The sequence below is a fragment of the Oncorhynchus mykiss genome, chromosome 8 (genome assembly GCF_057628025.1).
Source record: "Oncorhynchus mykiss isolate SJ-2025 chromosome 8, ASM5762802v1, whole genome shotgun sequence".
Taxonomy (NCBI): Eukaryota; Metazoa; Chordata; class Actinopteri; order Salmoniformes; family Salmonidae; genus Oncorhynchus; species Oncorhynchus mykiss.
In genome coordinates, this window is record NC_143029.1 from 61,289,748 (window position 1) to 61,306,261 (window position 16,514).

At 44.3% G+C, this 16,514-nt stretch overlaps 1 protein-coding gene across 8 annotated transcripts in view; it reads right to left on the bottom strand.

Annotated features, from left to right (window-relative positions):
* LOC110530242 (partitioning defective 3 homolog) overlaps nt 1-16,514 on the bottom strand; it is a 254,199-nt gene that overhangs the window by 197,984 nt on the left and 39,701 nt on the right. For all 8 annotated transcript variants that reach the window (XM_090182149.1, XM_021613147.3, XM_090182150.1 and 5 more), the window contains exon 2: nt 2,228-2,329. In XM_090182149.1, the coding sequence (XP_090038275.1) occupies nt 2,228-2,329 (102 nt within the window). The remainder of the gene's footprint in view (nt 1-2,227; nt 2,330-16,514) is intronic.

The window sequence follows — 16,514 nt, forward strand, 5'->3', positions numbered from 1 at the left end:
ATACAGGACACACTACACGCAGTCATACAGGACACACTATACCCGGTCATACAGGACACACTACACACGGTCATACAGGACACACTACACATGGTCATACAGGACACACTACACGCGGTCATACAGGACACACTACACACAGTCATACAGGACACACTACACACGGTCATACAGCACACACTACACCCGGTCATACAGGACACACTACACACGGTCAAATAGCACACACTACACCCGGTCATACAGGACACACTACACACGGTCATACAGGACACACTACACACGGTCATACAGGACACACAGGACACACTACACACGGTCATATAGGACACTACACACGGTCATACAGGACACACAACACACGGTCATACAGGACACACTACACACGGTCATGCAGGACACACTACACACGGTCATACAGGACACACTACACACGGTCATACAGGACACACTACACACGGTCATACAGGACACACTACACACGGTCATACAGGTCACACTACACCCGATCATACAGGACACACTACACGCGGTCATACAGGACACACTACACACGGTCATACAGGACACACTACACACGGTGTTGCAAGACCCACGTTGGTCTACAATTTCAACAGAATAAAAACATTAACACTGTAAACGAACCCACTCATACCAGCAACAGGACACATAACTCATCACACTACTAGCATGATTGCAACATCCACGGTGTAAGAGGAACATCCGTCCTTAATTGAATCAGTGTTACTGTAACAAGCCAAGCCTACATCCGGTAGAGGTTTCAACTTGCATGTATTCCCATATCCCCGCTCCTGTTCAATACTAAATCCTCGTGGTTCTGTGTTGCGGTGACACTGACACTGTGATTATGATACAGCCCAGTGGCCCCAGGGCACAGCAGAGCTGACCCCGAGGAGAATGTGACCCCCGTCGACCTCCGTGACCCTGCTGTCACTCAGTCAGAGGATTAGCTCTCCTCCTTCAGTCAGCCTCGCTTAAAAATGGTTGGGAAACATCAATGATACCGAGAGGAAATGAGACGAGGGGTCAGAGGGCAACTGTAGCAGTTCGGGACTCTGTGGGTCACTTGAGCCCGGGACTCTGTGGGTCACTTGAGCCCGGGACTCTGTGGGTCACTTGAGCCCGGGACTCTGTGGGTCACTTGAGCCCGGGACTCTGTGGGTCACTTGAGCCCGGGACTCTGTGGGTCACTTGAGCCCGGGACTCTGTGGGTCACTTGAGCCCGGGACTCTGTGGGTCACTTGAGCCCGGGACTCTGTGGGTCACTTGAGCCCGGGACTCTGTGGGTCACTTGAGCCCGGGACTCTGTGGGTCACTTGAGCCCGGGACTCTGTGGGTCACTTGAGCCCGGGACTCTGTGGGTCACTTGAGCCCGGGACTCTGTGGGTCACTTGAGCCCGGGACTCTGTGGGTCACTTGAGCCCGGGACTCTGTGTGTCACTTGAGCCCGGGACTCTGTGGGTCACTTGAGCCCGGGACTCTGTGGGTCACTTGAGCCCGGGACTCTGTGGGTCACTTGAGCCCGGGACTCTGTGGGTCACTTGAGCCCGGGACTCTGTGGGTCACAGCCAAATAGTACCCTACGGGACCTGGTCAAAAATAGTGCACTATAGGGAATAGGGTGTCATGTAGAACCCTGCCACCGTGTTTATTCTGTGCAGAAGGGTGAGTGGAGTAGCCCAAGCCTTTGGTACATAAATAAACAGATGTATAAATAGATGATCCAAACAGTAAACTATGGTATGGATAGAAAACAATCATATTAACCCAGTAATGTTTCCTTATGTTGTTCAAATATTCTCATGATATTGTCTAATAACAAATGCCAGGAAAAGCACTAAGCAGATCTCCAATGGTGTCGTTTCCAAAATGGTAGAAGTTCACGTACAAGCTAGTAAATGTCAAGTTGAGGCCCTCTGATTCACACCCCTCCATCTCACCTCATCCTTTATGCACGATGATACCTGGCCTTGACAAACTTCCCTTACCCTGTCTTTTTTTAAAGGAGAATCCCCACCCCCCCCCCCACCCCCCACCCCACTTGTTTATTAGATAGGACAGTGACTGACGGGGAAGGTAGGAGGATAGGAGAGAGAGGGGCGCTGGAATAGCAGTGGGTCAGACTCCAACCCACGCACACACTGGTACATGTATTCTGGGCCAGCGGCTTAGACCGCTAGATCAGCCAATGCTTCAGTTCACTTACCCGGTCTTTGTCATCAGCCACATCAGACAGCAGGTCATCCAGGTCTAGAATACCTCCGTCCCCATGCTCCAACCGGTGCACCTGTAACCAGTAGCTGGCATCCTAGAGGAAGAAGAAGAAGATTAATGTGTTGTCCATTTACTACGTGAGCAAGGGAGATGTGTGCTTCTGCATATCCTATTGTCCCCGGTAGACATACACATACATAGAGAGGAGGAGTAGAGTTGGAGAGTTAGGAGAGGGAGATGTTTAAGGCCAGTCTTGACAGGGCTGAGGAGAAGCTTTAAGACCACAGAGACGTGACGGTTTTAATCGCCCCACAGCCCCGAGGGCAGTCTCATTACACAATGTACAGACAGGCAAATCCGTTACAATACTGAGAGCGGCATTCTGAAAAGATTTACAGTCAACGCCACTGCAAGGGCCATAACAAACCACACAATAGATAACAGGCACGGGTCTTCACAAACGATCAAAATATCAGCAGAATCAACAACAAGAGTGACGGGGAACATCGAGAGAGAGAGAGAAAGAGAGAGAGAAAGAGAGAGAGACCAATAGTGAGAGAAACTGATGAGTGTAGCCGTTTGCCAGGGGCAGGTCAATATTTTCTGCATGGTGGAAGTGTAACTGACGTGTCCCCATGTTGTTCAACCCAGACTGAGGGACAACGGAGGACAAGGTGCTGAGCGGCATTTAGATCATTACGACTCTGACAAACATGCCACTCGTCCCATTTAGACAGAAACCTGGAGATGCCACCTGGGCCTGAACTCATAAAGCACCTCAGAAGAGGAGATCACGATCTAGTATCTACTGTAGGATAAGGTCCTGCCTTTTATTCAATCTGCCTTCTGATCTACGGGCCTTGATGCCCTCCGCCCCCACCTCCTTCACACATATGACCTGGGGATAGTGTGGCGGGGAGGGGGAGCCATCTCTCAACTGAGAATGAAAGTCTGTCAGAGGAAGAGACTACAGGGCAGAGGGGAGAGCAGAGAGCACATTAGCACCCGTGCTGCTCTGCAAATGGATCCCTTAAAGCCAGAATCCTTCATTTAAACAACAACACACCCTGCCTGCGTTTAGGTAGAAAAAAAGGGATGGGCATGGAGAAATGTAACAACTCTCAGATTCATAGACAGAACTATAGATGCAAGGACTGACCATCCATGATATAAAATTATAGTTTTAATGTTAGGAGGCTATGCACTTTATAGACAGAACATAACAAGCTTATATTATGTACACAGGCACTTAGGAAAGCTAAGGCTAGCTTTTTCAAGCAGAAATTTGCATCCTGTAGCACAAACTCAAAAAGGTTCTGGGACACTAAAGTCCATGGAGAATAAGAGCACCTCCTCCCAGCTGCCCACTGCACTGAGGCTAAGAAACACTGTCACCACCGATAAATCACCACTATAATTGAGAATTTCAATAAGCATTGTTCTATGGCTGGCCATGCTTTCCACCTGGCTACCTCTACCCCGGTCAACAGCCCTGCACTCCCCACAGCAACTCTCCCAAACCTCCCCATTTCTCCTTCTCCAAAATCCAGTCAGCTGATGTTCTGAAAGAGCTGCAAAACCTGGACCCCTACAAATCAGCCGGGCTAGACAATCTGGACCCTCTCTTTCTAAAATAATCTGCCAAAATTGTTGCAACCCCTATTACTAGCCTGTTCAACCTCTCTTTCGTATCGTCTGAGATTCCCATAGATTGGAAGGTTGCCGCGGTCATCCCCCTCTTCAAAGGGGAGACACTCTAGACCAAAACTGCTACAGACCTATACAGTGCCTTGCGAAAGTATTCGGCCCTCTTGAACTTTGCGACCTTTTGCCACATTTCAGGCTTCAAACATAAAGATATAAAACTTTATGCCCAACGCCCAATTTTTCAGTTTTTGATTTGTTAAAAAAGTTTAAAATATCCAATAAATGTCGTTCCACTTCATGATTGTGTCCCACTTGTTGTTGATTCTTCACAAAAAAATACAGTTTTATATCTTTATGTTTGAAGCCTGAAATGTGGCAAAAGGTCGCAAAGTTCAAAGGGGCCGAATACTTTCGCAAGGCACTGTATATTCCACAGCAATCAATGACTACTAATCATTCATTTATAAGTCTAAAAAGGATGTAGCAACTAGGGAATCCAGATTTAATGTAATGACCAGTTAGTTTGACAGACTGGACCATGTCAATGTGAATCACTACTCTGTGCAGCCATAAAGAGTAATTCCCTTAGTGGTCACATGGCTCAGGGCAGGAACTGCATTATGTGCAAACACGGAGTGTACACAAACAAATTCCAAATGGGGAACGGGACAGAGTGGCCCATTTGTTTCCTAAAACACTGAGTGGACAAACTGGACTGAGAAAGAGTGAGAGAGAGGTTAATCTATGATCCACAGTAAACAAACAGTCTACTGTGGCCAGGGCAATCAATCAGTGATTTTCCGTCAATATCGACCCATGTCTATTTCTTACCCCCCAGGGGGGGCAAGCTTACATTTGGCCTTTAGCGAGTGTTTTGTGTGGTACTCTGCTGAGGAGATACGATCTGCTTTGGTTAAATGAAACAGTGGCAGCCACATCGGAGAGCAGAGAGCCGTGTGTAAAAGACATTCCTAGAGGCCCAAATCCCAACAGTAAAAATAACCTACTGTAAATATCACACCACCACACTTCACAGTGGACTTCTGGAGTAAACAAGGAGAGTAGCAGACTGTTGATGGAGCAGGGCTGGAAACCAGGGTCATATTCATTAGAACACACGTATCAAGATGTTTTGCAACTGAAACTTCAGTCTGGACTGTTTTTTTCCCCCGTCTCGTTTAGTATCTTTGGTTCCTGGTGAATATGGCCCAGCTAAACGGCCTTACTTACGTCAATAACCAACTCCTAGCCTTGCATAGCCATAGAGGCTACATCAACCCTCACAGACAACAAAAACAAAACCGCTGTCTCTTGAATCAAAATGGCTCTTATTTCCACACAAACAAGGTGGGAATATCCCTGACAGGCTCCAGCTCTGTTCCCATGAACCAACTCAGGCAGGCCTCATCAATACCCTATGAAGCAACAGGCCTGGAGTCAGGCTCGCAGGAACACCCTCCCTCTCCCGCTCTTGAAAATGTACAGAAAGAAGTATTATGCTTCCATTAAGGTCGGTTCAGGTTCAGAATAGAGAAAGATGTATTACAGTTCTAGGAATGTGTGTTGGGTTCACTGAGAGGTCAATAACTCCGTATGCTATAGATAAGCCTGCGGATCTGATTCTGGGGTTCCCCCTGGTATCCCTAGTTTTCATTGGCTGCATGTTGCCTTTGGCTGGACTCCAGACTTGCACAGAGCTGATGAGCGGTGTAGGAGATTAGTCTTTGTTTTGACTCCAAGCCTGCATCAGAGACCTAGTTTTAAAGCCCTTCTCCGTGAGGATGCGTCCTGGGATAACGCAGAGCACCATGGGCTCTGGGTTCCATCCAAACAGGCAGTAGAGGTTCAGCCTCACTGCACAGTCAGGCCACACAGTCTGAAGGCTGCTGTATCGCTCGCCATGCACTGTTGAGCATTACGCACAAAGACCAGTGTTGTACTGAAGGAGCAGGCTGGCTGGAGGGTGATGACTAGGGCTGGTCGATACGTCGTGAATACCTGTATCGATTTTTACAATACCGTCTATAACGACACTTCACTGTCAGTTTTGGTTGAGAACCAAACCATCAGAATGGAGAAAGCCAGTTCAAATCAGAATTCATTTGTAGCCATTCTAGGGTCATGCAGAAATATAAAATACCGTGAAATACCACCACATCGTAGAAAATGAGAAAAATATTGCGATATGATTTTTGGCCATATTGCCCAGCCCTGATGGACCGTGTGAAGCTAAGCCCCCCCCCCCCCCCCGACACGCATACCGTCTCTCGACTGACTGACTCCGACTAGCACTCTCAAGAGGTTTCCGTATTTCCATGAGAACTTTCGCTGCAGCGCTCTCTTTCTGGGAGGAGGAAACACACACACGCACGCACAGAACGGAGAGCGTAGTTAAGTGACCGTAGATTTAGGATTTAGCCATATGCATGGCGGGAGAGTCTGTGTTGACAGACAGAGAGGACAGAGTAAGTTACTTAGGCAATGTGGTGGGAACTGGAGACAATGCTACTACAACTATCTGGGGAGGGATTTGACAAACAACGTTACAACACAATACATTTCAGAGACAACCCCTTGCATGCTTCTTTCTGCTCTCCTAGCTGCATGCGAACGTTACCGTAACGTACAAAGCATTCGCAGAACAGAAAGGGCTTCATGCGTGTCCCCAATGGCCACCCTTTTCCATATATAGTGCACCACTTTTGACCGGAGCCCTTTGGAGCCTGCTCGACCAGTAGTGCATTACGGAAAGGGAATGGGCTGCCATTTAGGACAGAGCCGGGGAGTATAGGGGGTGGAATAGTTTGGGATTAGACCACTGGGGATGCAGACAGGCTCCAGACCCCAACAGAGAGAGAGCATAACTGATTATGGTCTAGAAATAGCTAAATTACCGCATAGCCTGTCTGAACTAAGCCAAGTTGAACAGCCTGGCAGGCAAGCAGCAGAGAGACCATAAATGAGAACTCTCTTCTAGGTATTTTTTTTTTTCCAGAGAGAGAACAACCGTGGTTCAGTTGACTCTGACTGAAACGTTCACTCTACTTCCGGACCTAGACTTCCAACAAACTGCGTTCCAAATGGCCCACTATTCCCTTACGACCACAGTCTGTGCTCACTGCTCGAGTGCTCGATTTGACTGTTTAACTGATCAGAATGGTGCCAACTCAGCCAGTGAGGTAGACGGAGGTTCCCCTAGGACTATTAGTTGCAGACACACATGAGGTGTGAATGTGGATTTGGCCACAACACTTCCAAGGTTAATGTGAGGATAGTGTAAACAGAAAAGTTGCACATCTGATGCAGTAGAAAGACAGATCTTACTGCATCTATTTTGTGAGTGTAAAAGCCGACGAGGTGTGAAATGGGGTTGAGAAACACCATAAGAACAGAGGAGGGAAGGTAACAGAGTGTGAAGGAGCTGCACAAAACCAAATCAACAACATCAGAACAACGTAATGTGGCATGGCTCAAAAATCACCCACAAACCAACCTTGACAAATAAGCGCCAGTCTGTTTGTGCCATCAAGCCAACTCCTTGGGTTTGGCTTGACAATGTGCAATGAAGATGGCAAGAGGCACAAACAAATCTGGGACCAGGTCGAGAAGTAGGGTCGGGACAATACCAGTATCAGGATTAGAGGTCGGCCGATTAATCAGAATGGCCGATTAGTTAGGGCCGATTTCAAGTTTTCATAACAATCGGGAATCTGTATTTTTGGGCGCCGATTTCCTATTATTTTTTTTATTTTTAAAAGGTTAAATACCTTTTATTTAACTAGGCAAGTCAGTTAAGAACACATTCTTATTTTCAATGACTGCCAAGGAACTGTGGGTTAACTGCCTTGTTCAGGGGCAGAACGACAGATTTTCACCTTGTCAGCTCAGGGGTTCCAATCTTGCAACCTCACAGTTAACTAGTCCAACGCTGTAACCATTGCACTCCACGAGTAGCCTGTCTGTTACACGAATGCAGTAGAAGCCAAGGTAAATTGCTAGCTAGCATTAAACGTATCTTATAAAAAACAATCAATCATAATCACTAGTTATAACTACTAGTCCAGTTTAGCAGGCAATATTAACCAGGTGAAATTGTGTCATTTCTCTTGTGTTCATTGCACGCAGAGTCAGGGTATATGCAACAGTTTGGGCTGCCTGGCTCATTGCGAACTAATTTGCCAGAATTTTACGTAATTATGACATACATTGAAGGTTGTGCAATGTAACAAGAATATTTAGACTTAGGGATGCCACCCGTTAGATAAAATACCGAACGGTTCCGTATTTCACTGAAATAATACAAGTTTTGTTTTAAAAATTATAGTTTCCGGATTCAATCATATTAATGACCAAAGGCTCGTATTTCTGTGTGTTATTATGTTATAATTAAGTCTGATTTGATAGAGCAGTCTGACTGAGCAGCAGCAGGCCCGTAATCATTCATTCAAACAGCACTTTCGTGCGTTTTGCCAGCAGCTCTTCGCAAGCACAGCGCTGTTTATGGCTTCAAGCCTATCAGCCTAATGGCTGGTGTAACCAATGTGAAATGGCTAGCTAGTTAGCTGGGTGTGCGCTAATACTGTTTCAAACGTCACTCGCTTTTAGATTTGGAGTAGTTATTCCCCTTGCGCTGCAAGGGCCGCGGCTTTTGTGGAGCGATGGGTAACGATGCTTCGAGTGTGGCTGTTGTCGATGTGTTCCTGGTTCGAGCCCAGGTAAGGGCGAGGAGGGGGATGGAAGCTATACTGTTACACTGTCAATACTATAGTGCCTATAAGAACATCCAATAGTCAAAGTAGTCCTATAAATACTACATTAACTACAACCTAAAACCTCTTACCTTGGAATATTGAAGTCTCATGTTAAAAGGAACCACCAACTTTCATATGTTCTCATGTTCTGAGCAAGGAACTTAAACGTTAGCTTCTTTACATGGCACATATTACTTTCTTCTCCAACACTTTGTTTTTGCATTATTTAAACCAAATTGAACATGTTTCATTATTTATTTGAGGCTAAATAGATTTTATTGATGTTTTATATTAAGTTAAAATAAGTGTTCATTCAGTATTGTTGTAATTGTCATTAATACAAAAATAATAATAATAATTGTCCGATTAATCGGTATTGGCTTTTTTGGTCCTCCAATAATCGGTATCGGCGTTGAAACATCATAATCGGTCGACCTCTAATCAGGATACTCGTTAGTATTGTGTCAGGAAAACAAAACAAGCATATTTCACTTCTTTAGGAAAACAGCTCGAATGTTAGAAACAAACATTATATTGTCTTCCAGAGTCACATTTATTTATTTTCCAAACTATTGCACACAATATTTAAAACACCGCAGATTTTTAAAGGACCAAAGAGTTTAGTCTGCTTTGGCGTTTTCATTTTTGCCACAGAAGAAATATCCTGTTACTGGCTTCGTCCCGGCCCTAGAAGGTAGCAAACTAAGAAGGTCAAGTTTATATGCGAGTCGGCGACCACACAAAGGTCAGGAACGGAGCACATGCCTGACTCGAAGGGTCAAAGTGAGGTAAGTTTGAGAAACAAAAAGCCCCTTTCATTCCAGCTCAATGACTCCTCAAGAGGGAAATTGGAAAATGTCACTAGAGCAGCGTGATGCCTATCAGGAAGGAGAAACAAACAGCCACGAACAGTTAGATGTGTCATTACAACATACAGAATAATAAGATAAGATATGCCTATTGTCTAAGCATATGTCCACTGCTCACTGAAGGCCTGGCTTTGTCCTCGGTCCTAAAGTCAAGTCCCTAACATTTCTGCAAATGTATAAGCCCCAACTGGAATCTTAAGTACGACTCTTCTCAGTGGGGCTAACTAGTTACTATTTATCCCTCAAAAATGTACAACCCAGACTCTTTCCTCCTGTGTTACGCGGTGTTAGAGAGAGACCGTGGTCCGAAATAACTCACGTTACACTAAGCTGAGGAAACAGAGAAGGGGAGTAAAAAGGAACAGTAATGTGGCCTGTCTTAAATCACAATGACACGGCACAAAAACACAGCCAAAATGGGCCAGTGGAGACGGTTCTAGTTCTCAGCTGTAGGACTGTCTTCCCAACCCATCGCTCGCTCTCTCTCTCTCCTCTGTCAACCCAGTCAGCCCTCAGACACTGCCAGCATCCCGAATGGCACCCGATTCCTTATATATTGCACTACTATTTAGGGAATAGGGTCCCATTTGGGATTCAACCTCCGATAGGATTCATTATCTCACAAGACGTACAGCCAGGAGCCAGCCCCTCTATTCCCCTCCACCCCAACTCTACTCCCCTCTACTCCCTCTCACTTAAACCCTGCAATCAGCCTGGCCCCTGGCCACACGACCCCTCGTTAGGGGAGGGGCAGGCAGGGTACACACAGAGCCAAGCACACCGTCTCGGAAAGGGGTCCCACACTCGAAACACAATGTAAGAGACCGATTAAATGGATTTGTGAATATCTGATCCAATCGAGATTAAAAAGAAGAAAAAAGAAAAAAACGACTTGTCGTTGTAGATTGAACAAACAGCCATAATTACGTTGGAAGTAATAAGCAGCAAACATCCAGTCTTCATCTTTAGGGCCAAGCATAGCACTTAGTGAGCACTTAGAAAGATCCTGTTTCACATCAGGTTGGAATGGTTAGGTCTATATTGCCGGTGAGGTGTCGCTGAACTTGAACCTGGAGGAAGAGGCTTGGCAATGAGGAGTAGCTACAGTAGGTCTACTGCCCCATTCTACTGCCCCTACCTCTACTGCCTCATTCTACTGCCCCTACCTCTACTGCCCCATTCGACTGCCCCTACCTCTAATGCCCCATTCTACTGCCCCTACCTCTAATGCCCCATTCTACTGCCCCTACTGCCCCATTCTACTGCCCCTACTGCCCCATTCGACTGCCCCTACCTCTAATGCCCCATTCTACTGCCACTACCTGTACTGCCCCATTTGATCTCAATCCACGTATATAAAAGGATCTGATTAACTAATTCACATGAAAGGCTTTTTAGATGGACATGAAAGTAGCAACATCCTTCACTCTGCCACAACAACCTTCACAGACGTACTAACCTGACTCTGATAAATCAATTCATTGTGAATTGTTTTACTTTAGTTGGGATTGGGCGATAGATTCAAATTCATTTGAACTATGTTCCTGCGCATTATTCCAAATGTCTGTATGGCAAGAAACAAGGTTTTTATGAGCGTTCATGTCCGCTTGTTCTCATGTCTTTTTGGTCTTGTCTTTTTGGTCTTGTCTTCTTCGCTCCTCCTGTGCTGTGTGCACCTTCCCATCTCCAACAGAGATCTGTATATAAATGACAAGATGCTCATCTCCCCGCCCTAACAACTGGAGTCATTGTCCCAGAGGAAGGAAGGCAGGCGACAAGGTTAGATCCAAAATAAGCCCATAGAAACACATTGGGCTTATTTTGGACAGATTTTGGAGAGAGTGAAACCTTAGCTCACCTCTTCCTCTGTTTACACACACACAAAGCCACTCCCCCAACAAAGATGAGAGATCACTTCTTCCTCTCTGACAAGCAGTTTCAAATCGCTATTTGCATTTGAGGTTTGGTCCAACAGAATGGGTCAGATGGACACAAACACATTGGGACATTATTTTACTGTAATATGAGAGAATTTAACTTTTCTAATGATACCCGTTTTATGTCTCAAAGTTCACACAGAGCAGACACTACTAAAACGGGAGTATCAACGAACACTGATTCTGGAAAATGAATGCTCAGTTTGTCGCGTGTGGCATTGCGGTACCGCCTGCACAACGTTACAATAAGCATAAACCCCAATTATAAAAAGGAATTGGTACCTCGTTCTCATTCTGAGAAATATGGTCGGCCACTTGATTTCAACATCTGAACAAAGTGGACAGGCTGTCATGCTGTTCAACCAGTTGGAGACGGACAGGAGGGTGTGTTCATAACAATTCAACTGTTCTACCCTGTTCGCTAGCAAATAGATCCAAGTTGGCTAAAGTTGAAACAAAGATTAACTGGCTACTTCCTAGCAGGTGGGCTTGTGCTTGAGAGATAGTTTGCGACCTATGTTCATTTTCTATATAGTCTGCTAGAAGAAGTAGTCATTATTAGTTCATGTGCATTATGCACGGTTCTGGTAATGTTTGTAACAAAAGGTCATTTTCATAGACTGATTTGAAAGCCTGATCAGTGATTATTACCAAAAAAAATTTTAAAAAATCAGGTTAACCTATTTTGATAAATATAATTACATTATTAGTGGGTCTTATGGTTGTGGAAGGCTTAATATTTAGCCTAGGTAGAATTTTGAACATGCCCTGAATTCATTAGGTTATTGCTGACTTTTGAACATGCCCTGAATTTGACCTTAACAACAAAGATTAGAGAAAACATAGAAAAAATATTTTAAAAACGTAGGAATAATTTAGAATGGTTAAAAATATATGATTTTAAGGCCATAATCACCAAGCCCTAACTTCAGTGGAGAAGACCCACCACTTAACATGTAGAGAACAGCCGCACTGTCTTTTCTCACCTTTCACAACACCACAATGTGACAATGGAGGTGGCGGTGTGCGTGTGAACAGTGGAGTATCCTCTCTCCCTACAGGAAGTGTGGGTGTTGAGCAGCTTTAGGAGTGTTCGCTAGAGTACTAGAGGACACAGTGAACCCAGTGTTTGAAAGCAGGGAGGAGGGACAGACGGCTTCTTTCTCTCTGGCACCTTTCTCCCGCTCAGGTCAGCCGGTGTGGGTCAGACCTGGGTTCAAATACTATTTGAAATCATTTCAAATACTCTCTGTGCTCTGTGTTTTGAGCTTGCCTGGCTCAAGGGACCAATAGAATAGTCCCTAAAGTGGCAAACGCCGCTTATCGGCACACTCAAGGCAGGTTAGAGCAAACACTCATCGAATGAAAAATGTAAAAATAGTACTTGTAGCCGGTCTGGTGTGTGTGAAAGAGAAGCTGGCCAGATGGTGTCACAGGTGAGGTCACGCAGCTCAGACTGCTGAGCCGACACCACCCCACAATCCCAGAATACCCCATTCATCCACATACCCTCATCTGTGCAGGTCAGCGTAAGCACATACAGAGGCACGCACATACTTTGCTTGACCACAACTCCCCCTAAACCAAAAGCCATTCACAAACTGGCCATTTTGCTTCTCTCTGCAGCTACAGTTGTCAATGATGCAGACGCAATTCAAGCAGGCCGACAGAGTTTTGGTTTGGCTTTTTTTTTTATTACACTTTGGTAAGAGCCATGTGCAGCATGTGCACCAACTGGGATTCTAGTATTAAATTAATGTTGGCGTTTGGTATTTCACAATTATATAAGTCCATGGCATTTCCGCTAGCAAGAACAGCAATTACAGCAAATGAGCGAACAAGAACAAATCTAATCACAATAATGTTCACAAATTAAGTCCACGTTATTATCAGACCAAATTGTTCATTTTCATTCCATTAAGCCTACTCTGAAAGATGATGCAGCCAACATTTAATACTAACCAGGGTCAACCAAACTCATTTTAAAACCGGCTACGTCCCTAATGGCACCCTATTCCCTATATCGTGGACTACTTTTGATCGGAGCCATATGGGCCCATGTCAAAAGTAGTGCACTATATAGGGAATAGGGGTGTCATTAGGGACGTATTCAGATAAATGGCCTCTGGATGCCGTAAATGAAGCAGTCAATTCAAAAGCATATTGTGGAAACTGTATGGAGACAGCAAATGCCCTGCAGTCAAATACATGTATTTCTGCTTTTCAGGAAACCCAGTCATGAAACATTGACAAGAAATGCACAGTATGGTATTACCAGACTTGTATAGACGCAGCAACATTTCTAAGAAATCCGTTCAACCAAGTAAACATAAAAATGCATTGACGTTATGAAATATGACTGACAAAGCCAGAGTACATTTCAAAACAAAGACAAGTCCACAAATCGGCTTTCAAGTACAGAACAATGGAAGTTCCAAATTGAGTTTCGCTGACAGCGAAGGAAAAGGGAACGGAGCAGTAGTCTTGAGATGAATTTCTGTTTAAGGTCAAATCAAATAGAATTGTATCGATCCAACAGTGCAGCAATACACGAAAAATCTAAAAAAGTAAATAGAGTCCGGAATATAAATATATACAATGAGCTCCAAAAGTTTTGGGACAGTGACACATTTTTGGGTTGTTTTGGCTCTTTAATCCAGCACTTTGGATTTGAAATTATACTAAGGACTATGAGGTTAAGGTGTATAATAATGTCCCCCAAGACATGCTAACCTCTCACCATTACAATAGCAGGGGATGTTAGCATTTTTGTGGGGGTATGATATTTGTGCGTCTAACTCTCACTCACCTTTATTCACGATTCATTCGGGATTATCCGTATTCATGGTAGCAGCCACATTAATAATAAAAGTGACCCCAAAATGACACAATACATTATTTTCTATTCATTTCTATTGGGCACAAAATCTGAAACACAACCAAAACAAACAGCAAATGCATCCAACAAGTTTGTAGAGTTACAAGCTTGATGTAGTCACTGTGTGCTGTAAGTATGGGACCAAATATTGAACTTTTTACTACTTTAATACACAAGTGAATTTGCGCCAATACTTTCGGCCCCCTAAAACGGGGGGACTATGTACAAAAAGTGCTGTAATTGGGAAACGGTTCAATGGATATGGATCAGAATATCCTCAAATTGCAGCTGTATCATTGTAACATCCCAAAGTGCTGGAGTACAGAGCCAAAACAATAGTCACCGTCCCAATACTTTGAGCTCACTGTATGTAAATTATGGTGTGTATAGACAGTATTTGAATAGAAAAGGTGTACATCAGTAGGTACATAGGATGAGCCATGACTAGAATACAGTATATACATATAAAGTGGGTAAAAGCAGCATGTCAACATTATTCAAGTGACCAGTGTTTAATGACTATGTACATAGGGCAGCAGCCTCTAAGGTGCAGGGTAGAGTACCGGGTGGTAGCCGACTAGTAACAGTTCAGGGTAGGATACTGGGCGGAGGTCAGCTAGTGGTGATCATTTAACAGTCTGATTGCCTGGAGATATAAGCAGTTTTCTATTCTCTTGGTCCCAGCTTAGATGCACCTTCTGTAGAAGTTCATGAGGGTTTTAGGGGCCAAGCAAAGCTCAACCCTTTAGAGGTGAATGGGAGGTCAATTGGAGACATGTGTCAGGCAGAGGACTTTAGTTACACTGGCTGTCACACTGCCAACATTACCCCATACTTAGAATGCCTGATGTTGGTGAATAAAAGGAGCTTGAAGTGGAAGAAAAACTATCCCAGAACTGAGAAAGGGGTTTGCCTGAGCCCAGAACTAAGTCTAAACTCGGCAAACATCCACAAGCCTGAATGACAGTTCAATAAAAATAGGGAAAATGGCCCCCGCCCCACACACCAAAATGAATCCAGCAGAACTTCACAAATTGGGGATATGACATTTTTTGCCGATACCAATATCCAATATTTTCCCTTGCAAAAAACTCAAATAAAATACTGATAACCGATATTTAAAATGGCCTTTTAAGCATTCTAGTACAGTTAAATAGTTACACACACACACATGGACGCAGCAGTCTAAGGCACTGCATCTCAGTGCTAGAGGCGTCACTACAGTCCCTGGTTCAAATCCAGGCTGTATCACATCCGGCCGTGATTGGGAGTCCCATAGGGCGGCGCACAATTAGCCCAGCGTAGTCCGGGTTTGGCCAGGATATGCCGGCATTGTAAATAAGAATTTGTTCTTAACTGACTTGCCTAGTTAAATAAAAAGGTTATACACACACACACACACACACACACACATACACCCACCCCACACTGGCCAAAAAGTTGGCATTTATGTATGTTCCCATTACCAGTAAAATATAATAAAAACCTATTTCTTTCACTTACTTGCTGTGCTGTTTCGTTGTTCATTCGTTTCATTCTCAACCAGGATTTCAATGGAACGCCGTTTGGTTTTTTTTTTCCAAAAAAGATACGTGTCAAATAACACTATTTGACTTGTCAAATAAGCTTGTTGACCAATCAGGACCTGAATATGACTGTACTATATTTTAACGCGTTCGTATTTTTTTTTAACCTAGTTATTACACATTGATTACACTCACTGTATTTCATATGTCATAACGATTCATCGATACGTATGCTATGATGCTGGTTAAGTTGTCTCGTGCACCTACAGTGCTGGTCATAATAAAAATCTAGCTAGTTTCATTGATGAAAACAATGTTCTTCCCCAAAAACATAGCAAAACGACATCTGTTTCAGTAGCTAGAAAGTTAGCTAGCTAATTTATAAGACAGTCCTTATTTTATTAATGGTGGTCAGACCCATCTATGTGAAGCATGGGTGGCAAGTAGCCTAGTGGTTAGAGCATTGGGCCAGTAACCTAAAGGTTGCTGGATCGAATCTCTGAGTTGACAAGGTAAAAATCTGCCCATGAACAAGGCAGTTAACCCACTGTTCCCCGGTAGGCCGTCATTGTAAATAATAATTTGTTCTTAACTGACTTGCCTAGTCAAATAAAGGTAAAAAATATATATTTTTAAAGCTAGCCACGATAAGAATTAGCAGACTTAGTGGA